Below are 25,381 nucleotides of genomic sequence, written 5' to 3' on the forward strand. Positions count from 1 at the left end.
AATAAATAGATTTTAATTTACTTATTTTTTACGTTTCCAACAAGACTAACACCAACAAAAATATTATGTATTTAGTATAATACAAAATGGTTCACATGCTTAGCGCAGCCTTCATTATAAGTAAATATACATAAATGAAACAAAAACTTCATACATAATTTTATTGTCACCAAGTTATTATAAAGGGTGGCTTTTTATATCAATAATAATTCATGTCTTGTTCTATTCTAATGACTAAGGAATAATTATTACTATCATAACCATTTCAAATCATTTGCATAGTCGTCTTGGATGTAATTAACAAGGACTAGTAATGAACGTTTCAGAATTGCTCGCTTTTGGCATTTTATTTTATAGGGTTCCATACCGAAAAAGTAGTAAAACAGACATCTGTGTTGCTTTGTTCATGCATCTATTTTTATGACAACTGGGTATCTATTTGTAGATTCGAATAATGTTAAATTTTGTTTATAAATTGATGGAAATATATTATTGTTAAAACGATTTATATTGCTTTATATTGCAGGTTCAATTGTCATGTGTACAAAATATTAACGTAGATTATGTAAAACGGTCTTGCATAATCCTGAATTGCAATGAATGAACTCTGGAATTCTGTCGATATATGTATATAAAATATAGTACCTAACTCGTGCATATAATTTTAAAAGGTATTAACTCTAAATTGACAGTTATTTGAAAATTGAATTTACAGTTATAAAACAAATAATTAGAGTAGTTTTTCCAAAAATTTCCAATTTTGTTGTTACGTACTGCAGTTTAGTACAAAGCATGAAACATATACACATAATGGGACATTTGAATCACGTTTTTGACTATCATGCTTTTACAGAAATCAATTAAAACTCTTTACTTCAACTTACATGTATTGAGCCGACTGCTATTTCAATTGTTTTTTTTTAATTCGAGATTTTAAACCAATATGACGACAATCACGACATACCGATTAGGTAATCAAAGTAAACTCATTGCCAATACAACACATGTATATGTACAACAGAAATAAGTAACCTCTAAAGGAAGTGTCATCTATATTACAATGTGCAATGTACAGTCTCGTCGGATGAGATGGTTATTCTGAAACAAAAATTATTCATAACCTAAGCGCCACATAGGTAGCACCGTTCTTGCACTACACGCGAGAGCACAAAAATTAATATTAAGTAGTTTTACTTCCTGGTTATGTACCTGCTATAAAAAGGTTTCTTCATATGATTCACACTGCACCTTGACTTTGCTAACAAGAATAATAATAGCCAAGGAAAATTCAGTTTAAAAATTAACTAGAGATTATATGAATGATTCTAAACATAGCGAAATGCATTTTTTTTAAATAGGTATCTATCTTATACATACATAAATAAAAAACACCTAAACCAATAGAAAAAATCATACTCATAAATACATGATGTATATGGTAGGTGATTGTAATAAGTGCTAATGCATAATTATTTCTAACTGTATATTAGATCTCGCCGCAGCACGCGTGAAATCCGGTAATAATGCAGTATAGGTACTGTATATTAATCTTTCACTTTGACACACTTTCGAATTTATAATATTAATTATGCAAATATAGATGATTTTCCCTTATAAAACCTTCCTAAAACAAAAAAATATATTAAAACTTTGTAACTACGTTGTCCACTAATAGATTAAAACTTAGATGTAAAGAAATAAATGATGATGATAGCAAATTGTATGAATTTAAAAAGAGATATAAATTTCTGTAGATGAAGTCGGTATATCGTCTAGCATATTACACACATATTATGCTTTGTGGCTTTAAAGATAACCTACAATGATCAAGGTTTGTAGGTTGTCTTTAAACCCACAAAAGTATCGAAATAATTGGACACACCGAATGATAAGCTCTCATTACAAAGGCGATTGGGAATAAAAACCAAATAACCCATTTGAGCTTCACAGCCTACCTACTATTTAACCTTATCAGGTGTTAAAGTTGAAATCTTTAGAGATTTACCCCGGATCTGGAAAAGGGCAAATTGCGCCATTAGGTCAGTATCAAGTATATATATATATCAACATTATATAGGTATAGCTTGTATTACCTAATGGAAGAAAAGTGCAGTATTATTTTGTTTTCATATTTATTTTATTTTACACAATTTAATATTTTCGTTGCAGTAATAGAAGTTATATTCACATACTCGCTATGCCCGCTGTTTTAACCGTGTTGAATTTCAGTATATATATATAGTATTTCAATAAAAAATAGGTATAGCCTATGTGTTATTGTAATACATAAGCTATAATACTGTAAAGTTTCATTGAAATCCAGTAGTTTTTGCTTGAAAGAGTAAATGTAATGTAATGTAATGTAGGTTGGACTCCATTTTCCGCAATTGGCCTCTCATTAGAGCCGTTGTGCGTGCAGAGCTAGGCTACTAAAGTAGCCAGCCAAGCTCCTCCCAGAAGCGCAGAAGTCTCCTGGTGTCTTCGCAGGCTTCACGGAGCGACCTCACCGTTCCGAGGATTTGATTGCGTTGTGTGGTCACTGCTACGCACTCCAGGATTACGTGAGCAGCCGTTTCCTCGGCTATAAAGCAGCCCCGGCACAGGGGACTGTCTGTAGCACCTATTGTGTACAGATGTTTGTTTAAGGGACAGTGGCCCGTCATTGTCCCTATTATTATTTTTATGTTGTGCCTATCCAGATTTAGTAGGCGTTTTGTCTTTATTTGTCGTTGGTTTGTTCTAGGAATTGCCACTTTTGATTGTTTGCAATCGGTGGTTTGTTTCCATCTTTGGTTTTGTATCCCAGTGGATCTTTGGCGAATCCAGGATCGAAATTGTGAGAATGGCAATGGCATGAGCGGGAGGGGGCCTGCTACCTCCATGCCTGATCCTCTTCTCGCCAACTCGTCCGCGGCATTATTTCCATATGATCCACTGTGCCCTTTTATCCACTGGATGGTTACACCGCTGTGCTCTGCAACTTTTCCATGATATTGTAACATTCGATTATTAATTTGTTGTTCGATTTCCTGTTCTGTAGTGCTTTTAGCATGGGTGCACTGTCCGATATGAGTATGAATTTTATATTGAAGTTGTTGACACCTAACCTATGCACTGTTCGTGCTGCCTCAGTCAGGGCAACGCATTCACATTGGAAAATGTAACTGTGTGTACCGAGAGATATGTATAATTTCATGTTGAGGTTAAGGGAGTGTGCTCCAGCTCCTGAACCGTGTATATGCGTAGTTTATTTACTGCAGATTGGTCTTATTCCTCCTGTTTCAATTGTATCTGGTATTTTCTGTTAAATGAGTGATATGTTTGAGTTCTGTCACACGGAGCGGCAATCAAAGGTTCGTGTTCAATTGCTTGGTTCAGGATGTAAGTGTGAGAACTGTTATAGTTTTTGCCCTATAGACCAAGATAGTATAGTCTTATGGCAGCTATGGCTGCCTCCTGTTGTATGTATATATCGAGGGGTGTTATGTTGAGGGCTATTTCAATTGCTGTTGTTGGGGTAGTTTTCATACATCCAGTGATTGAAGAGCATGCAAGTCTCTGAAAGGACCTTAGTTTGTTGATTATGGTCGTGAGTTTCGACCTTGTCCACCAAACCAAGGCCCCATAGACGAGCATTGGTCTTATCACTGCTGTATATAGCCATAGTGTTATTTTCGGTGTAATACCCCACTTGTTTCCTTGAAAGAGTAACAAACATCCATCCACTTACAAACTTTCGTGTTTATAATATTATTAAGATTAAAATCATTTAAAATGTACATATATTGTACATGCGGACAACAAAACGTAATCATAGATGGTATCATAATTACTGCACTATTTATGGCTCCCACATTAGAAACACAAGTAGTTTTATTAATACCTAACTTATAAATATAAAATATTCCAAAATTTATTTTTATTTATAGACTCCATTGCACTAGATATAAATCTATATATATAAATAAAATTGAAGTGTCTGAAATATTGAAATAACCATTTTTTACTATCTCTGGAATGGCTGGACCGATTTTGACGAGACTGACTTTTGGCAGGTAGCTGATGTAATAAGGAATAACTTAGGCTACTTTTATTTTAGAAGAATAAAGTTAATTTCCACGTGGACGAAGTTGCGAGCAAAGCTAGTATAATATAAAAGTATAAATAATACAAACAATTTAAGGATTCTAGTAGGTATAAAAAGCGGATTTTTAACTATGCAATGTCTGTAATCAAGACAACCATTGGGTAATTCCAGAATTCGCAATTATGGAATGAAAATATAATATAACAAAATAATAGTCATTGAGTGTATAAAATAGGATAATACATATGAACTAACTACTGTGTATAAATGTCTGTTACAAGGATACAAACATTTTGTAAATAAAAGATATTTTTTATATTACCGAATAGTCAGTTCCAAGTCTACACAAAGTTTTGTAAATCTCGCCTTATTCAAATTTGTTATCACTGTATTTGTAAGATATGTTCAAATGTACAAAGATGTTTCATAAATAGATTATAGACATAATATTGTTTTAACTACATTAATATCTAGAGTTCATGACAATAAACTTAAGTGGTTTAAATATAGATTATAAATATTATAATTAAGGTACAGCGTACGTTTCGTTGCATTTTCAAAGATGTGCTAGTGAAGATCGGCACTTGACGTGTCTTCAAAGCGCAGGCGCAAACCACAGGGCCGTGTCACATTATTAAAAACGTTAAGTTTAAGTTAATTATATTTTATGTATGTATATACTTAATTTTAACAACCAATTTTTCCTCAAATATTATTCGCTTCAAATACCTCATTATGTTAAGTAGTTAATTATTCATTAATCTACAATTCGAAATTGGAACATAGATACATCTAATTTTTAAAAATGCTACAATAAATAGTTATACTATTATTTTACGTGCTATTATCAGATCGTCTGATCTAAGTAGATCTTATTATGCTTGACAATTAGGATATCAATTATATATCTATTAATTACTTAAGTTAATTTTATGATTCACAAAATATTTAAAGTGTAATATTACTGAAGGCAGTATCAGGTGTATATGTACGGTTTGAATATTTGATAACAGTAGGTACTTTGAGATAAAATGAAATATACTTACACATACTACTTAAAAATTAAATCTTTCCTATGTATAATATTTTTATGAAACTTTAAAATTACTAGTTCGATTTGAAATAATTCTTTCATTTCAATAGCTACATTATCAATGAAAAGCAGTAAGTTTGTAAGAATTTAATTAAGGTGTCTGACTTGATTATTTTAATTAATGTTATAATACTATATTATATATATATTATAGAATAACTGTAGTCACTAATTCTATTAGAATCAATTACCTTAATACCACAGATGATCTAAAAACCGATTTTCCCACGGAGCGTTAATTTGTGCAGTTCAAGTCTTATCGTCTCCCGAAATACATTGTTATCTCAGAGAATTCACTAATTTACAATCTACGAATGAATATTTAATAGGAGTGTGTCACCCCTGAAAATTCAGATTCTCGTAGTACGCGGTATAGATTAAAGGTTTTTCACCGATTCTATGCAGAAGAGACACTGAATATACACATTTATAAAAGCATCTGTGAGGCCATAGTGTTTTTTTTTTGGTTTATTTGTTAATACTATTTTGAATGTTATGCAATGTAGGCAGTAAATATTTTGTTACATAATTACTTTCAGTTGTGTAATCGTTAACAAATCCCATGATTATGATGGCGATGTACGGTCATGGATTTCTGAACTCACGGGATCTAAAATTATTTTTACAGCTAGTTATTTGTCTTTTTTCATCATTAAAATGGGTTATCAGGATCAGAAGTTTACTGTTTCTTACCTTTTTCATTACATATTGCAATCTGATAGTACTCAACTATTTGTACATTAAAATTAAATAAATTAAAACTTGCTGAATTATTATTATTAAAATATTACTAGGTGCTTAATTAATAAACGTGTTAAGACGATGCCCTCTGGTAACAAGAGATATGTTAAGTGGCCTTCGAAATACAGGAAGGGTTCTGACATGGCTAATTTACGAACAAATATTACGCACATCAGAATAAAAGTTACTGTTCTGCCTATTTCAGCATCTACGCCTTTCAATGGCTACGTGAGGGGTTGAAGGGGTGACGAGGAGCGGGGAGGAAGCGGGCGAGAGACGCAGCCTCCCCGGCAACGATTACTGATTAGTGTGCGACTGCCGGCGTGAGCGGCGGGTCCGCCCGCTTGGTGTACCCGCGATGCCGCCACGGTCTCCCGCCAACGACCCTCCAACCCTCAATGGTCATCAACTGATCCGCATCTCGCGGACAGTTCTGGTTGTCCGGGTAACCTTTCAATTCCGTGCTGTGAACTGATTACGCACAGAACAGCTGATCGGTCGGTCACGCCTGTACATGTGCTCACACACTTACTACGTTTGTGAAATATTGTATATGTGTCGTTGACGTTACCGTGCATGTATGGAATGACACTTGCGTATCTATTAATGGCTTTTTCTCGGTGAGTTCATTACCACTTCTGTTTATGTTTTAGTCAATATTTTAGAAGTCAGGTATGTTTAAATCACAAAATAGTATGGACATTGTATCAGTTGTTTATATTAATCAAGGAATGTAAACTTTGAAATATTTGTGTCTAAATTAATCGTATAAGTGTTAAAGTTACACTATTTGTTTGGTTTTACAGAGTAATCAACTTTTAATACTCTTGGTATATTGACAAATTTAACACCAAGGTCCAGGTTACTTTTTCAATTAGTAAAATAAATTTATCTTAAATTACATTTACTATTTAATATCTTCTAGAAATTAGGATTTATGCTTCCTGTTGTTAAATAACAAACATAGCTACAGTTAACAGTTTACAATAAATTAGAACTTACTCTCGATATTGTAGAACCTATTGCATGTATCCAATAGTTGTGTACAATTAAGTTTAGGAGTTGGTAAACTTCGAAAATTGATTATACGGATGCTTAAATAACTTAGATTTTAGATCGAGATTTTCCCGAGATTATTCTGGAGATTGTTTACGGCACGTGGTTCCTAAAAAAGGGGTTTAATGGGCTTCTTTAAATTAGGTAACGTGGAAGCAATGAAGCATATGGTCTGTTGCTTGCCTAATGGTAATGGTTACCAGAGCCGACGCCTAGAACACTAGGGGTGTCACTCGCTTAATGGTGACCCATGTAACTTGATGATATTAATATAAGCTACTTACAATAATTGCTGCACCTTTTAAATTGAAACGAGGATATATGAGCATCAATAGGAAGTAATAGAGGTACTCAATACCAAATAAATGACGTTTTTATCAAGTTGTTCTCTTACACAAGGAACTACATTTTTTTTATTTAGAAGAATGATATGATTGTTTATGCATGTAATAAGAATATATACATACCACTTCCTGTGTCATGCTGTTTTAAGTCGACTGGCAGATATCTTTTAGAGATAAGTCTGCTTTGCTAAATAAAAAAATATATAACACACTTTTCCTGTAGCCACCTATTAATATCGCAAAAGATCTGTTATTCTGTGGGTGAGTAAGTTATCAGGCAATAAGAGATGTAGGCGAAATATTTAATTTAGGATTTGGCCTTTGAATATTCCATATTTGCGTAAAATACTGTTATCTTATCTGCGTAAAACACTGAATAAATAACATACCACATTCTAACATTTTTATATTAATCTTCGTTAAGCTATGTAAACAAAAACTTATAGGAACAGAAAATGGCTATAGCCTTATTATATCATATTAAAACCACTTATTACAAAATTGCACCCAATCTTAAAGACTACAATCTTAAAAGTTTGCGTAAGTTTGCTCGTACTGCAAGCATCCATTAAAATAAGTTTGTAAAAATTTTCTTTAAAGTTTTAAAGAACATGAAATAATTAAAATACTTCTAAAATATGAATAATATTTGAAATTCTAATTAGAACAGATGATATAAAAGCCTTAATAAGCGATTTCATAAATATTCATAAACATCCACCATATTGTGTAGGTACAAAATATTTTGATATATATTCGAATATCGGCTTGATGTTTTCATTTCAACGGTGAAGTTCAGTGTGTGCGAATACGAACATTATTCAATTTTGTGGTCTCTACAAAAAGGGGATCGCGACCCGGCCATTCAAACTTAATACACAAATCATTATGTTTATGCCCTTGATATTTATTATGTATGGTACTTGGTATCCTTGGGTTTATAGACGCACGTGTATATGTACATAGTACTTAAATATGTAATAATAATAACTTAGACAATTTACAGAACGCCAAACTAAGTCTAGTCCCAAAGTAAGCAGTAATGTGAGTTCTAAACTATTGATAGAAATACTTTTTTTGTACAAGCAATATACTATAGAATACAAATGTTTGTACCGCGCCAGAATTGATCCCGTGACCTAATAAAGATGATCGCATAATTCGATTGCAATAACCAAATTTGGATTTTTATTCTTACCGTTCTAAATATATTCAAGCACTATATTTCCGAATTTAATAAACCTGATTCGCACAAAAGAAGGGAGGAGCGCTTGCTAATAATATTAGAAGGAAAACTTGAAGCGAATAAGGTGAAATAATGTAAGATAAACAGAAGTTACACCAGGCGGTATCTGAAAAAATTACGGGCAATAAAACGGGAGCGTCTGGATTTTCACAATTTATAAAAATATTTGATCTCAGGTTCCAGTCAAATATAGTGGTGAGTAAAAAGTATTATTTTAAAAGTAGTAGATATTATTTTGACTGTCTAGCGGTTTAGCACACCGCCTTACTTCCGATGGTCGCGAGTTCTATTCTTTGCATGGAACAAACATTTGTATTCATGAGTTGTTTGTACCGGTCTGGGTGATTTCCATATATAATATGTATGTATTTACAAATAAATAAATATCTATATCTCTGTATGTATTTGTATCACTTATCTAGTACCCATAACACAAGCTTTAGCTAACTTAACTTGGGCTTAACTTGGGCCTAGATAGCGCTGTGTGAATTGTCCCGAGATTATTATTATTATTTCATATAAGACTATAAAAATATAATATATATATATATATATATAGGTTTCTATACAATATAGTGTATTTAACACGGTAACGTTATACCTAACACATACTCGAAGTATAATTTGGAAAAATTATGTATATTACTTGGTCACTTTTATATATAAGAAACTCAAGCAAAATTTTATATTTGAGAACAGTACAGTACAGATCAGAGAAAAATGCGTCTTGACGCATTGATCAGTTTCGGTTTCTCCATTTATTTAAAAAGATATGGTTACCTACTGTTAGGTATGTGGGTGCTTTCTATTTCTCCTGATCACAATACGGTGATTTGACTGGTATAAATAGTAATATGTTCATATCCATTTCTCCATATTAGAATTAAAGAAAAACATACACTAACTTTCACCTTTATAACATTAAAATTGATCTATAATTACATTACTGTAAATACTTCTGTTAAACTGTAAAATCATTATGTTGTTGATATAAGTAAAAAAATTGTGAACTTACGGATTTCGGGAGGTCACCACTTAAACCGGCGCAATTGGGCTCGGCTCGTAAGTCAATGTCTGTAACAGGCGCGAACGCCAGCTTAATGCCGGCCAATTATCCTTTCTACCCTTCATGAGAACTATTCGATGACTATGATGTGGTGAACTAATTTCTGTAATCAACCTTAGAAGCAATCTGTAGGTAAACGGGAGCGCTGATTTTATTTGTAGAATTTATTGAGAGAAATTTGTACAAATCGTGGCTTTTGTGTGAGATAATGATTAGCTTAATACATCAGTCAAGGGTTAACTTTATTTGACTACAGAGAATTATATAGTAAGTACAAATTATATATATACTATCTCGGTAGCGAGATAGTATAATTTGTTTGCGTTACGTTTTCTTTGGATGCATGAATGCATATTATGTTTACATATATAAACAGCGATATTCTTAAAGAGGTGTTACCGAAATTGTCTGTTTAAATTAGCAATAATTAAGTATTTATGTGATATATTTTAGCAAGAAACCAGATTGGCTATTCATTTACCACCAGCTCACTGCACTTCATTGCTTTTTATCAAAGCACGCCACTGGGTGCTATCTTCAGTCCGTCGCTTCTAATTATTACCTACATTACGTACATAGTTACTTCAATAAGCTGCTAGTTTTCGTAGATGAGGCTTAGCGATACACAGTTTCACTTCAGAATGTCTCTGCTACTGCAACGGATATCAATTCAATCACAGAAATGATCAACCCACTGCCATAACAAGTTGCAAACTCGTTAACGCGAAAATAGACTTTGTTCTTTAAGAAATAAAAAAAAAGTTAATTATTTATAATATACATGCGAAAATCTGTCTGTCAGTATGTATGACTGTTATCATGCCTAAATGACTGAGCAGTTTTTAATATTTGATTTGAACAGAGCTTGTATCACGAGAACGAGCATAGGCTATCTTTTGTCTAAAAAAAAGTAATTGAAGTCGCGATTTATACAGTTTTCATTTATATATGGGATATTTTCTGCTAGACTTTTATAGTCTAGATCAAGACACCTGAGCGTGAAGTTGGTTTTTATTTTAAAGATCTATTTAACATAATATTAGACCATATATAATGCCGAGTCAGCGCAAATAATCTGACTGCGCGATCTTGTAACTCTGCGCCGTTGACTTGCCAGAATTTATTATCCTTTTACTTTCTTACCCTTTTTACTGATGTGACGCCGTGAGTAGCGTTTATGTGAGTAACGATTTCATTGTGTCTCGTTTTTCCAATAGACATAACTAAGCGCAGAAAGAATAAAGACCATTATTTTATACATGGCTATTATTGGTATTTATAGGATATATATTTATAGAATATATATACTTATAGAAATAATAAGATTACTATTTCTATAAATATCGCAGCTTCTAAATATAATTGTCTAATTTCCATGCACTATGCTTGTATTACCTAGGAGTTATATAACTCATTTGTAAATGTTCCACCCGAGAACGTAAACTAAAGTGAAAATAGTACGGATAGTAACTCTACATCAATAAACGTAATAAATAACAAGTAATGTTGAAAATTAACTAATGTGAAAAAAATATTATGTTTTAGTATAGTGCATTCTATTTAATATGGTGAAAAAATATTTCACAATAAGTACCTATCTAAGAAATAATTCCTGTAGATATGTATGTACCTACCGGATAGTTAGCTATCTGGCTAGGCTTTAGTACCAGGTAAAACAGACGGTTTCGTTCATTACAATGCGCCAACAATAGACCCTCCAATAAATTAGATCCTGTTTGTTAAATTAGAATAGCTCGCGTATAAAAGAGGGCGAATTTAAATAGGGAAGCGTCGAGTACCCGTCAGTCGTCAGGCGTCACGTTTCAAGATGGCGGTCGCACGATGGCTGCCACTTTAGGCGCGAAACGTGACAGGAGGTTATGTTCAAAATCAAAATAGGTACTTTACCTCTATATTATGCACGAATTCTTAATCATATATGTACCTACCTGTATGTAGGATACATAGACATGTACCCCACATAAGTTTTAATTATATTGTGAAGATTAATGTCATAAAACTATGACAAGTCTTAAGTACCTATATTACTCATATATTATAATAAAATAAGTCATATTGGTTTATAAACGGTATTTTAAAACGACCCTTTCTTAATTGAATTAATCAACATCGAATATGGTAATTTTATTCAGACTGTGCTTAAGTGTATAGTTTTTAGTTACCATATATATAATTTTTATTTAATTGTAACTTGGAACTTGATTACATTACAATAGCAACTGTGTCTGTTAACATACATCGAAGTATATATCTATAAAAAAATAAATAAAATAGCTGAAAAATGATCAGAAACCTGAACATAGAATATACATACATATTTATATGTACACAATACCATGGCCTATATAGGTAGGTTTTTGGTTTAACACATTATGTGATAACCCATAACTCTAAAACTTACATATCGGCTTATCGTATCTCTTAAATCGACTTACAGAAGTCACATTTAACAGTGTCATAAACTTGTTGCGATAGCTTCGTGACTCGAACATAATCTTGCTTATAATAATTTATGGATCTGCGACCTAGTTGAATTACTGAAACTTTAAGTAAGTACTTGTTAATAAGCGAAAAGGTCGTTATCACGGGGTTGGGTGCCTGGGAACCATTCTGCGCACGTTTCGATATAACATAACTAGCTTCAACATGCCCCTAACTTCATCCTTACATTACGCCTTAATTTTCTTTTCTGTAATACGTTTAAGGAACAGGATGGGTACTGCCTAATTTTGTAACATAAAATAAAACTGCGGAATGTTATGATATAAAAATCACTGTGTATTAAATTGAATTCCATCTCATTGTGAAGTTGGTATTGTAGAAAGTGTTAGTTGGTTGGTTGGAATTATTAGAATTATTGAGTATTATTTATAGTAGTTAATTTCGATATAGATTTCGTCCACAGAACATCAATATAAGATTCTACTATTATCTTGAAGAATGAAATTGAACTAACCGACTTAAAATGTCATTTTTTACCATCACACCGCTCGCTCTCAATAGGAAATTCATCCCCTCACGCTGAAACCGAAGTCGTCTCCGACAGTGCGGTTTTAGAGGAGTTTTCTCCCACGTACACTTAGATTGTGGTATGAACTACCTGCCGAGGTTTTCTCTAGAGATTACGGGAAAAAGTATTTTAAGGTTTCTTAAGGGTTGGTAACGCGCACGTGACACCCTTTGTATTTCAGTTCTCCATGGCTAATGGAAACCATTACATCGCCACCACCATGGTGTAAAAAAAAAACATTGCAACATTTTCGATTCTAGTTAAATTATTGTTTTTCGCAATAAAGATCAACCTATTGGTACTAATTTCGCATTGTTTGACTTTTACATAGGATTTGCGTATAATAGATGATACATTAAATGTGAATTGTGAGCAATATCCTGAAGCGTTCGTCCTTATCTTGGCTCATTACGTAGACGTTAATTGCGAGATTGTGTTGGTTTTAACATTAACAAACTCGGAGTAATGCAATACGTCGTGTTTGTGAACTGAATTTATAAACATTTACTGTAATAAACGATTCTCATTTGAGTGTACACGCATATTTGTATTAAGAAGAAAAATTGTTCAATTATAGAAACTAAATTCAATATTAGGTCAGAGCATTTTGTTCACAATATATGTACTACTTCTGAGGAACACTACATATGGCTGCTTAGTATAGTGAGGACAGTGGACTATAGAATAATGTTATCTCGTAATGTGCTTGGATCTAAGATAAATATTATATATGCTTAGATATCTTTTAATTATTATTTTTTGTAACTGGAATGCCAAACGAGCGAATCTCGAATTGAAAATTGGCAAATTGGAAACTATTCCTTTTTACATGAACAGCATTATGGGTAACACCGGCGCCCAAAGCATACCATTTCTGACAAGTCTGCTGTTATACAAATTTCTATACCCCGTATACATGCGAAAATTTCACTGCCTTTAAAACCAACTCACGACGGAACTGCTGGGCTGTTGAAAGATAGGACTAATGTTCCAACGCAGACTACTTTAAACATAGTTTGATCTCGTAATCTATCTATTTTATTGTTTATGTTTTTTTACAATAACTATGTTATATGTGTGATATCAGTCAGTACAATATTTGTGATTACACCACCGGTGTCTTTTTTGTTTTCGCGTTACATACTCGTCCTTGTCTCCTTCCTTTTTTACAATTACATACAGTATACATATGTACATTTTCACATCGGATTCGACTATTACTATCTTACTTGGATAGTAAGTCCAATAATTTCATGTTGCTGTAATAATATTACCCGTACTCGATATCTACAGCATTACTTGAACACGAAATTCTGCAGATGAAGCATCGTTGAACATAACATCCTTACCCGACCCTTGTTTCCTCTATCACTTTTATTTTTTACTGAACCTTTAGGGTGGTCGTTTAATTTTCCTTCGCACCTGCTCCGTAACTTTGTTACCTACATGAACTTTTAACTTATTAACTGGATGATGTGACTATTTCTATTTATATACATAGTTCCCTGCGGGTACGAGTTCATAGCAGTTAATTTTCATTTCAACTTATGATTTTTTTTAGGTTTTTATTTCATTTTAAACAAAAGTCTGAAAGGTATCTATGAAAATTTTTCGCATGTAGGTATCTTTTTAGATTATCTATTTTAATAATTACCAGTGGGAAGTAAAAAGCTTCAGTGTTAAAAAACAATCAATTTATTCGATTAATTCGTTAAAACTAAAAACCGGGCTCAAAGAGTTCATCTATTATTCGTTAATTCTCGCTCCCAAATTAAAAGCACTCAAATTTCATCACCACGATATTGTAGTTAAATTTAATTTTGTTTGCTTAACATTCCACAATGCTTCCAAAACGGCAGCACTTGAATGTAACGCGTTCTACTGAATTAGTAAAGTTAAATTATTTTATAAGCTTGTCCGCACATTACGCAATTGGTGAGGAACTACATCGGTTTATGTGATGTGTGAAACCTCACGGGATATTCGACGTAGGTAGTAGGACCTATTATTAACTCGCTTTTAATGTTAATAGTAAACATTTTGATTGAAAATAGAATAACACCTTTTTTTTATAATTTGAGAAAATATGAAAAAATTAGAACTAGGAACATATTTAGTACTTATTATTCGCGATGTTTACGGATTCGTAAGTACAATTTAAACGAAACATAAGGGACGTATTCTAAAATTGGCATTTAAGGGATTACATAATTATATAATATAACCTTTTGAATACACAATATTAAGATATTTGATTTGTTGCTTTACATGTGAAGGGGCCATATACGCCTTTGTTTCGACTCAAAGGAAAGCAGCGAAATAAATCGTTGGCACGTCGGAAAAATAGCGTAAATACCATTGTGTGGCTATTGTGCAACTTTTATGATTAATGATCCCCAGAGTTAAGAAAAAGACACTTAGAAATTTAATTTTGCACTGTAAAAGGCTCAGTGCGTAATATTATATTAAAATGTACTGGAGCAGACCCTACTGAAAAAATATATGCTAAACGTGACATGTATATTTTCGACCGTTTTTGAAAAAACGATTTTTAACAAAGATATTACTTAAATGTAATGCGTGTAAATGTACCTTTGGGTATGTTAAAATAAAATTTTATTTATACTTATCTAGGAAAATTTTTGCATTTGTTTTGTACTCTCCATATAGTTAACTATCTTACTTATTTCTCCCAGCCACCGATTTTTAAAGTAAGCAATGAGTGAGATCTAGTTTTTATTTATTTAAATTGGTTTATAAACAATAAAATTATATGGGTATGAAGTCGTGGGCTCTGTACTATTACTGTATCTGTATTGGTTTATAAATATAAACTATTTATAAACCAATGTATAATACATGCATTGGTTTATAAATCGTTTATAATATTATTATACGATACATATACCTACCTACTTATTTATTTAGTAGGATACGTCATATATAATCCTATATCGTTGACATTATGATTAATTATCATAATATCTATGCGTAATTACGCTCATCCACATGAAGTAAGAATATACTCGTATCGTAATCGTCGCTCTGCTAGACTGGATCAATAAGATGGATGGTATACCATAACTCTGGTGTTATTTATATACTTACTACGTATTATGCAGTTAATGTAATGTAAATTAGTAAGCTCTAGACCAAGGTTTGGGTTTTTCTAGAAAGTTATATTTAGGTCTCCTAAGGGTCAGTATACGTAACTCGTATTTAAGCGATTATGGTAAACATTTACCATCAAATGACCCTTATGAGAGTTGCCAACCTTAAAACACTTGGCTTTGTATGAAGAAATAAAAAGTATGTCAAAGTCTGTAAAAGTAGGTATCTTATGTGTTAACCTAGGCTTACCATGTACTAAACATAATTCAAATCAGTTTAGTAGTAATCGTGTGAAATAGTAACAATATTCAATCAAACACCACTCCATCCATCTCCATTAACTTTGAAATTAATAATGTTAGTAGGATTTTTAAAGAAGCTAAATTTAGCTACTAAATCATTTTAACAAAATAATGTATACATAGTCTTAAATACTAATTTAATTAGTATTTTTAATTACTGTTTGCCTCTATTTTTGATTATACAGACTTTAATAAGAGCTTGTATATAAATCACGTATTTAATTCACAAACCTTATTCGCTAAGTAATTAGCAAATTAATTCAATGCCAATTTGTATGACTAACATCAGGTGCTCAGATGTTCAGACCTGAAATAACTCATTCAATTAATTTGTAATAAACTGAATACCTACAGGCAATAATTTTCATACTAAAATGAGAGGATATTTGCAAAACGCCTAAGTATGGCGGCTCTAATGGAAATTATGAGTTATATTTTGAATTTGTATGAAATTAGATTCCTTCAGACTAGGCAGAAGAAAAATTATTTCGTTAAAATATAAGCAAAGTACAGAACGCTCTCATATATTAGAGTTCCGAATAATTTATGTGACTTGGTTTTTATTTAGTTTATACTTTTATAATAATTATATATGTTGGCTAATTATTAGGATTTCTTTGGTTTAGAATGCAATGGAATATAATAAAATCAGACAGACTGACTGATGGACAATGATTTTATTATAACTTTTGGAAATCTTAAAAATATTAATGTAGCACCAAAAGAGAGAAAAATTATAAAAATCGAGATTTGTATATGTTTATAGAATAAGATGTAATAAACATGCATAATTTATTCCATTTACTAATACAAATTCTATCAATTTTCTTAAATTTCTAATTCAGTTTAAAGTCGATTGCTACCGACTCCTATGTTCCCTTTAATTTTATATTGATACGTGTAAGAAATTTTAAAAGTGGCAGAAAAAAACAGACCTTTGTAAATACCGTGGCTTATCCTTGAATGTTTTAGACTATTATGTACATACGTTCAGAAATGTCAGTACTCAGGTGAACTTATAGTACCAGTAAAACTTACCTAACCCAAGACTAAGACCAACTTGTCACGGATGTGCCGGTCCTGACGAGGGTCACGCGTGTTCGATGTGGATTATAACTCCTGCAACTAAGGGATACAAAACTTCATCCTTTCATTATTGATGTGGTTACTATATTTTATATGTATACTATCAACTTGCCCCGGCTTTACACGGGTCTAATTAGCATGGAAATCTCTATTTTACATGAAAATAAAATATAGCCCACGGTTAACCATTTCCACAAATATATAAATAAAAAACCAAAAGAGTCTCGAAAATGGGAGCGTATACGACAAATATGCGCTAACGGAAATGCTAAAGAGTGACATGTTTAAAAAAAACTATATTCACGCCAGATCTCTTACGGATAGAGACATAGAGAACTGACTACCATAAGCCCCTGCCTTATACATATTGGCCGATTTCAGAGACATCAGACAACACACAATTGATATGATCTTAATTTAGACGTCAGTCTAACTCCTGCATGGCAACTGTCAACGTGGTGGTGAACGCAACATTTTGACATATCCAACTTTAACTACTATTATATTCTCTACCAGCAGAACTGCCAATGCGTTGCTCTGGTTAGGTTCTTGAATAAAATAATATTGCGACTATAAATTCTAGATATCAGCTATCCTATTTTTCAAATTGGATCATATTGCACACAATGTGCAAATCAAATTTGCAATCGGTTCAGTAGTTTAGGAGTCTATCGAGGACAAACAACATGACACGTAATTTTTATATATAAAGATTAATAAGTGAATTAGTTTTGTAGATATTCCGTAGATTTTAGAAATAGATAATAGTTGTCGCAAACATACATTGTAAGGGAGCAAAAGTTTATTGTAACATTTACAGTTAGTGGTGGCATATACGTAAGATGTGCGACAGTTGGGATAAAACTTTTTCCATTAGGTTCGAATTCGTAGATGATATAATACATATATTAATAGCCGCAATAAATGTAGTGGAAGTACGACATATTTACATCCGGGTTGGTGATGGATTGCCTTTGTATGTATTGTCGCAATTTTTCTATCATATATGCTAGAGCTTGTAGGTACAAGTCCAATGAGAATTCGAGACATAGTTGCTTAGGAAATACTGCTAGAACTGCAAAATATAAAAATGTATTTAAAACTGTAATCTGAGAAGTTGTTTCATATTATTAAATTACCCTCGACTTCATAGGCGTGAATTTGAACTTTTTATAATATAAATTATACTTCTAAAAATATAAGGAAGGCTTAGGCTGAAAATAGCCTAAGTTACAGGCTGTTTTCAGCCTAAGTTACTCCTTATAACGTTAACTATCTACCTTTTCGCTACTGAACTGTTTAACTGATCTTATGAAATCGATGTGAAGCTAAATTATATCACAAGGACGTACATAGGCTAACTTTTAATCGCCTATATATTATATACAGCCGACTAATAATTTATGTAATGTTTTCAAGGATTAGATTCCAAATACCTGTCATTACAAATAAAACAAAGTTATATTAACTTACAGTAACTTAGTAATTACTTTTATGATTTATTATATATACATTCTTACATTATTTAGTCATATTTTTAGAGTGTCCATTTATTACATCTGTCACAGCGTAAACACCCAACCGTTCCGATATTCGAATACCTATTTGAGTGTAATATCAATAATCTTCAAGTATTGGCACAAACATTCCATTTGGGAGTAAAATTCTGCCAATTTAGCACGACCCTACGTTCCGTTCTATATTCTTATTAAATTCGATGGATGAGAGCCTCCTCAAGAAATATCTGGGGTCTTGTTTAGTTGGTGGGTCGGGTGCTCTAGCCCTCAAATGGGTTAATCGTCCGGAGTTGTAGGCGGCATCTGCACCTGACGTACTGAATTACGGTATTACGGGGGTAATACGTTGCTGTGTAAAAAGCAACCGACTGGCGTTCGCGCACGCGTACTATGCACATTTATGATTGTTAATTAGGTGTTTTATGTTATGGCTCACAATACGGCATAAGAAATATACACTCTCATCTCTTCTTTGATAATGACAGCATATATCTATAAATTTATAAATAACTTATGGGTTAACGGTCCAAATGCTATATATCATGTGAAGATTTTATTATAACAAGTAAAGCAACGCAGTAAATGAATAAAATTAATGTGTAATCGTTTCACACATAAATCCAGGATTTACACAGTCAAAGTGTGTTTATCAAATACAGACGATGTTATATATTTCTTTTGTCATACGTCCTAATACACACGGCGTAATTACTAAAAATAATAAAAATATTGTTTTATAAAAAATCTTGTTAAAATCGTTTAGTTTAGGCTTATTGACAGAGTTAAGATAGTAATATACATATTCAGACTCTATATATCTCAGACTCTTCAGCGATGGAGATATTGATAAATAAATTCGATAACCCCTATAGTTTTTGAATTGTTTGTGACCGGGGTCACAAATGGAATTCAAGAGCAATGCATATGTAGGCAAGTGTCAGAGTCATAACGACATCGGCAGTTGATAATACAGCTCTTACTGCCTCTTCTGGAATTTTGGGAAGTATATATACTTCCCAAAATTTATTTACTTCAAACTTATTAATATATTCCAGTTTCTGTTAAGAGAACTAAATCTGTGACAGTATAGATTAAGGCACGGCTGCGATGACCCCAGAGGCTGTAATCGCCCTTTGTCACCAACTTTTGGTAAATCATCCATTATGTGTTTCAACCATTAGATATTACAAACTTAGGCGAAATAACGACGTGAGACCGTTAAGAACCGTTACTCTGGTTATTTAAATTTAATGAAGAATTTAATAAAATTAAACTACAGTTCCCTTTTGGTACCAACTATCATAAATAAGTTACTAACATATATTACTGGATTAAACAAGGGGTTAAATATTAATTATGACAAATTTTATGTATTTCGACGTTTAAAAGAGAAGAGTTCTTTTGACTATTGTTCTTATATCCCTTCTGTCACTGCGGTCTGCTATAATAGAACGTCAAGCATCTTATTTATATTTATATATATTGTATAAATATACTATTTAATGAAAAAAAAGATTCTACACTTGACCTATTATAAAAGAAAATTTTTTTTACAGTTTATATTTTTCCATAACTGAAACTAATTCCTAAATTTAGTTTCGGTTATAAACTTACCTTCAGTTGAACTCTGTCTACAGCGGCATTTTTCCTCCAACTAATATATTACCACAATCGACATAGCTTAACCTCGATAATGGTTTCCAATCAATCGGGGATAACTGACTTGTAAGCGTTTTATTTATAAAATATAGCTATAGAGCAGGCACTCATAAAGTACCTACCAAAAGGTATGATAAGATCGTCTTTTATTCCTTATTGCTCTTAATTTTAGTTCTTTATAAATTACGTCTGGTGTAATAAAGAGTGAATAGATAAATAAATCATAGTGAATGCATATACCTTAATTTAAATTTAACTTCAAAAGTTAAACGTCAAATTTTTTATATTATAATTTTAATGTTTTCCCTGGGAAGGCCTCCAGCAAGGTGGACCGACGATCTGGTCAAGATCGGGAAGAATATACCGATCGTCGTGGAGATTAAGAAGAGTGGACGTCTGTCGATGATGATGATGATGATGAATGTTTTCCCTACCGTCCAGTCAGAATATAGATCCAATTAAGAAGAACTGTCAAGAAACTCAAATGAATTACTTTTTTTTTAATGTGTCTATGTGTAACATTAAATGAAAATCCCGTGCATGACCACCAATTGCCATACGCGCTCGTCATTCAAGTAACAGGCTTTGCTCGGTAAATATGATTTAACCGATGGTTTGGATTTATTTAAGGGTAATTCCAATATATCCTTTGGTATCTTATTGTAAATTTTTATACCTATTCCAATAAAAGACCTATTGACTTCTTATAAACGATACTTGGCAAGCTTGTTTGCTTGCTTGCTTGCTTGCTTGACAGCAAGTTTGTCATTAAATCTAGTATTAATATTATGAATATTGCTATTTTTGGAAATAAGTCAAGATTTTTATGAAAATATAGAATTTTTATTTGAATATATAAATTTAAAAAATATATAATTTAAAGCTGTTCTAAAAATAATGGTTTTAATAATAATACGTTTTAGTTGTATGCAGATATAGTAACACAAATTTTATCTTTGACAAGTTTTTAACTACCCCTACATTTCCATCTGTGTAGGGGAGCAGCTCGCAAGCTCTTTATCTCGTTCAAATATTTACATTATCTACAACACGGGTCTGACATTTTTCTCTTCCATTCAAATTGTCAATAATGAATGCTCGTAGGATGACAGCCGTCAACCGCTCAGGGCACTATCTGCCTAACTCAACGGCCTTTTTCGTGGGTCGCATTTATATAGGTGCAGTTAAATCAAACCAACAAGAGTTTATTGCCATAATATCTCAAATTATGTAGGTTTTTTACAAGAATATGTGCTATCTTATCTTTAGCATGAGTTAGTTGTGATGATTATCACGGGGATTGCGTAGATATGGACTTTATAGGATTTACTTTGCTAGCTATTGGGCCATTAGGCCAAACATATGGAGCATTTTTTCTCACCAAGGCATCGCTGTCGTTCTTTACTTTCAGTAGTGGGTTTACTACATGTAGGTGTTGATTGTTCAAATAGGATCATAAATAGTTAGGACAATCTCCTTGATACTTTTCTTAGCAAGCCTTTCTTATTTTATTACTAAAGATATTTGTATCCTTGAAGAAGATGGAATTTTCTACTATCAAATCGCTGTCAAACTAATGAATGTATTTTTCTCTTATCAAAAAAAAAAAAAACGTATTAAATATATTTGCCAAATTTTCTTTATAGTATTATATCCCTAACAACGTGCGAACCGCAAGTTGACTACCTAATACACTGTTCAAATATTTGAACAAATAAATTATTTCGTGAAACATAAAACACGAGATAAAATTGAATGCAAGACATTAACATTTTATGTTGTGACAGGTGACGTCTGCAGGAAGTTCATTGACATGTTATTTTCCTGGCATGGCAGTACCGTAGCTGGGGTTAAAAGAAACAACATTCAGTATGTATGTATAAGTAGCTGCATACTATATGAAAAAAAGAAAGTGATGTGTAAAAACCATTTTTTGTTTTGTCTTAATTCTTGTATCTATATTAACATTGTAAAACTTAAGATTTCTTAGTTTTTATATATATTTGTGTTGGATAGCCTATTTATGGAGAAAGGCTATACGCTATGTAAAATCCCGTTACGGCCAATATTAGCGGAGCATCACTGAAGCAGATGCCTTGAACCTCATTTCTAATATGTTATAATAAATTACGTAATAATAATAATAATAATGCTCTTGCCAACACTGAGTACTTTCACAGACACAACCAGGTAGCCAAAATACTCCATCAAGAACTAGCTCTGAAGTACGGCCTCGCGAATGAGAGGTTGCCGTACTATAAGTACGAGCCCCAGCTGGTCCTCGAAAGCGACAGCGTCAAGCTCTACTGGGACCGATCCATCATCACGGACACAGGACCGTTCTTGCGAACAAACCTGATATAGTGGTGATGGATCGGGCATTTTCGAGGGTGTTTTTGGTGGACATTACCATACCGCATGACGAGAACCTCGTGAAAGCCGAAACTGAGGAAAATATCTCGACCTGGCTCACGAGGTGACCGAAATGTGGTGATGTCCACCGATATCATTCCAATCGTTATGTCGGTGAACGGTCTTATCCCAACCAGTCTGGAACAACATCTCAGACGGTTGGGATTCCGGGGCGGCTCACTCCCGGGAAAGATGCACAAAGCGGTGCCGTTAGATTCTGCCCGCATTGTACGCCGGTTTCTCTCCCTGGGGCCCTGAACCCCGGCCGACTGTGCTTCTACCGGGGGTATGTTGCCATCTCCTCCCCTTAAGAGGAGAGAAGGAGGAGGAGATGAGAATTTTTGGAAAAAAAAAAATAATAATCAGTGTCAAAATGGGAAAACAGCTTTCTTATTGGTATTTTAATGAAAAAATAGACATAAAGAAAAAAATGACATTAATTATAGTACCAACTATTCAAGCGGGACGTGAAATAATTTTTTTGCAGGCTGTAAACCGGGACTCAAAGTGAGATTTTTTGTAATAAGACCGGGTTTCTACTGCTCAGCTTGAGATCCCGGTTATTGGACCAAACTTCGAATTGCGAATTAGAACGTGAGGTGGGGTCAGTTTGATAAGCAATATTCCTGCCTATTAAATGGAATGAGATCAGTGTAATATTCAATGTTCTTGCTTGTTAAGTGGATTAAAATCAATTTTTATATCCGTGATGGTGGAATGATGTACCCGCCTACCTTAACCCATCTTGGTAAATTGGTCAGAAATAATATATACATTTTATATATACATAGCAAACAATGTAGCTACTAGTCCCTGTTACTAACAATCCCTATGAGTCAAGTTGATAGAATTAGGTGGAGTATACTAACCATACTCCAGTAAGTGTAAGTGATACATAATGTTTTACTTACTAAGTAATGTAACGTCAGTTTGAATAATAATCTTTTTAGATGGGGTCAATACAACATCCAAAATTTTTACTTGTAAGTAAGTATAATATGCATTAATGGAAAAAGAAATCGGCAACTTTAAAGTGAGTGAAGCTCATTTTAATACGTCGGCTGGTACATACAGCTGGGAGTTAGGGCGTCTCGGTGCGCATTGAAAAATGTAAGTAATAAAAGTAGCTGTTGCAGCGGCACGTAGCTTGTTAGGTACGAGACGTGAGCAACGAGGCGCTCATGCACTTTTCTGATATAGCCACAGAGTTATACATAATTATACTATTATTATACCTATAAATGTTATCCATTACTGCTTTAATAATTATAGAGCTATTCAGCTCGAAAGCACTCCAAACAGACGGTAGATTAGACATATGATATTATATAAGAATCTGTAATAGACTTACATGAATAAAGATATTTGATTTAATTTTATTTGAGTGCTGCCAAAATACAAAATATCCAAAATCACATTTGAAACGTGCGATAATGATACATTTTTGGTTAATTTACCATGATAGGATCACTTCATGTTCACGCTTCATCTCAACTCTCTTTATTGTGTGAGATTAGAAATAATATCAGTATATAACTGATAATGTAATATTTACTGACTTGATTGTATTACTTACTGATTGAATCTATGTGCAAAACTATAATTTGTTTCTACAGTTAATTATGGATGGAAATTGTATGTTTTTTACTTCGTGAGAAGAGTACTAATAATATGCAACAGTAAAACATAAATCTATTGAATATTTCACATTAACATATACATATTGGAATACCAATAGTCAATAGTAAATATATATAATAATGTACAAGTAGTAAAAATAAAAGAGTTTTGATTAAACAAATGAAAATAATATATTTTAAATTATCTGCATGCTGGCTCGTTCTATATAGAAACCTATTTTCTGAATGTAGGTACATATTTTTATATACATTTTGGTACATATATACCGTACATATATTATACAACACACAGCCAGTGTTATCAAAGGATACATAAAAAGTAATGACTGTTTTCTTAATTAAATATATTTCAAAATTATGGTTTTCCTTAACAAAACATAATCCCGCAATGTTCAGATGATAAATTTGTTTAATAAGAGAACAGGGCTACCATTTAGGTTGGCCCATGTTTACCGTACCACAATACATTGCGCGTATCGCTGAGAAATGGCGTGCATTTCACTACTGTCAGCCACCACATTTCATAGATATCACTTGTCTATTCAAATATATATATTATATTTCTATTAAAATGTAAAGTTAAATTTCTTTGAAAATTCAGACACTACATGATTACAGTTTAATAACCTCTCAATGAGTAATGAATATTTTTGTATTAGTTTGGGTGTATTCTATAAAAGATATAATTATTTCTATCTATATATAATAAAACAAGCTAAAATTAGTATGGCACTAGATGGCGTTGTGTTTATGGCCAACGTAAAATATGTCTGCAATTATATTTATTATTATTCATACCACAGAGAAGTAATTACTACTAAAGGAGAGAATTGATTCATATTTATGCTATAGACTCTGGAAGAAAATCATATTTTTTTCCATATACTCATATAATAACGTCATAAAATTACCTTTAAGTCAACACGTACCTACAAACGATTATCTCTATATATGAACCTACCTAACGTCAAAAGTTCCAGTTAAGAAAAT

General features: G+C 32.6%; 1 protein-coding gene across 1 annotated transcript in view; it reads left to right on the forward strand.

Moving 5' to 3' along the window:
• Nucleotides 1-6,435: 6,435 nt before the first annotated feature.
• Nucleotides 6,436-25,381, forward strand: part of LOC131853725 (cell adhesion molecule Dscam2-like) — a 158,830-nt gene continuing 139,884 nt past the window's right edge. Inside the window, 2 exon segments of the mRNA XM_059204743.1 lie at nt 6,436-6,475; nt 6,478-6,541. Coding sequence (XP_059060726.1) covers nt 6,436-6,475; nt 6,478-6,541 — 104 coding nt within the window.

The sequence above is a fragment of the Achroia grisella genome, unplaced genomic scaffold (genome assembly GCF_030625045.1).
Source record: "Achroia grisella isolate CSIRO2021 unplaced genomic scaffold, CSIRO_AGI_Agris_v1 utg906, whole genome shotgun sequence".
NCBI lineage: Eukaryota > Metazoa > Arthropoda > Insecta > Lepidoptera > Pyralidae > Achroia > Achroia grisella.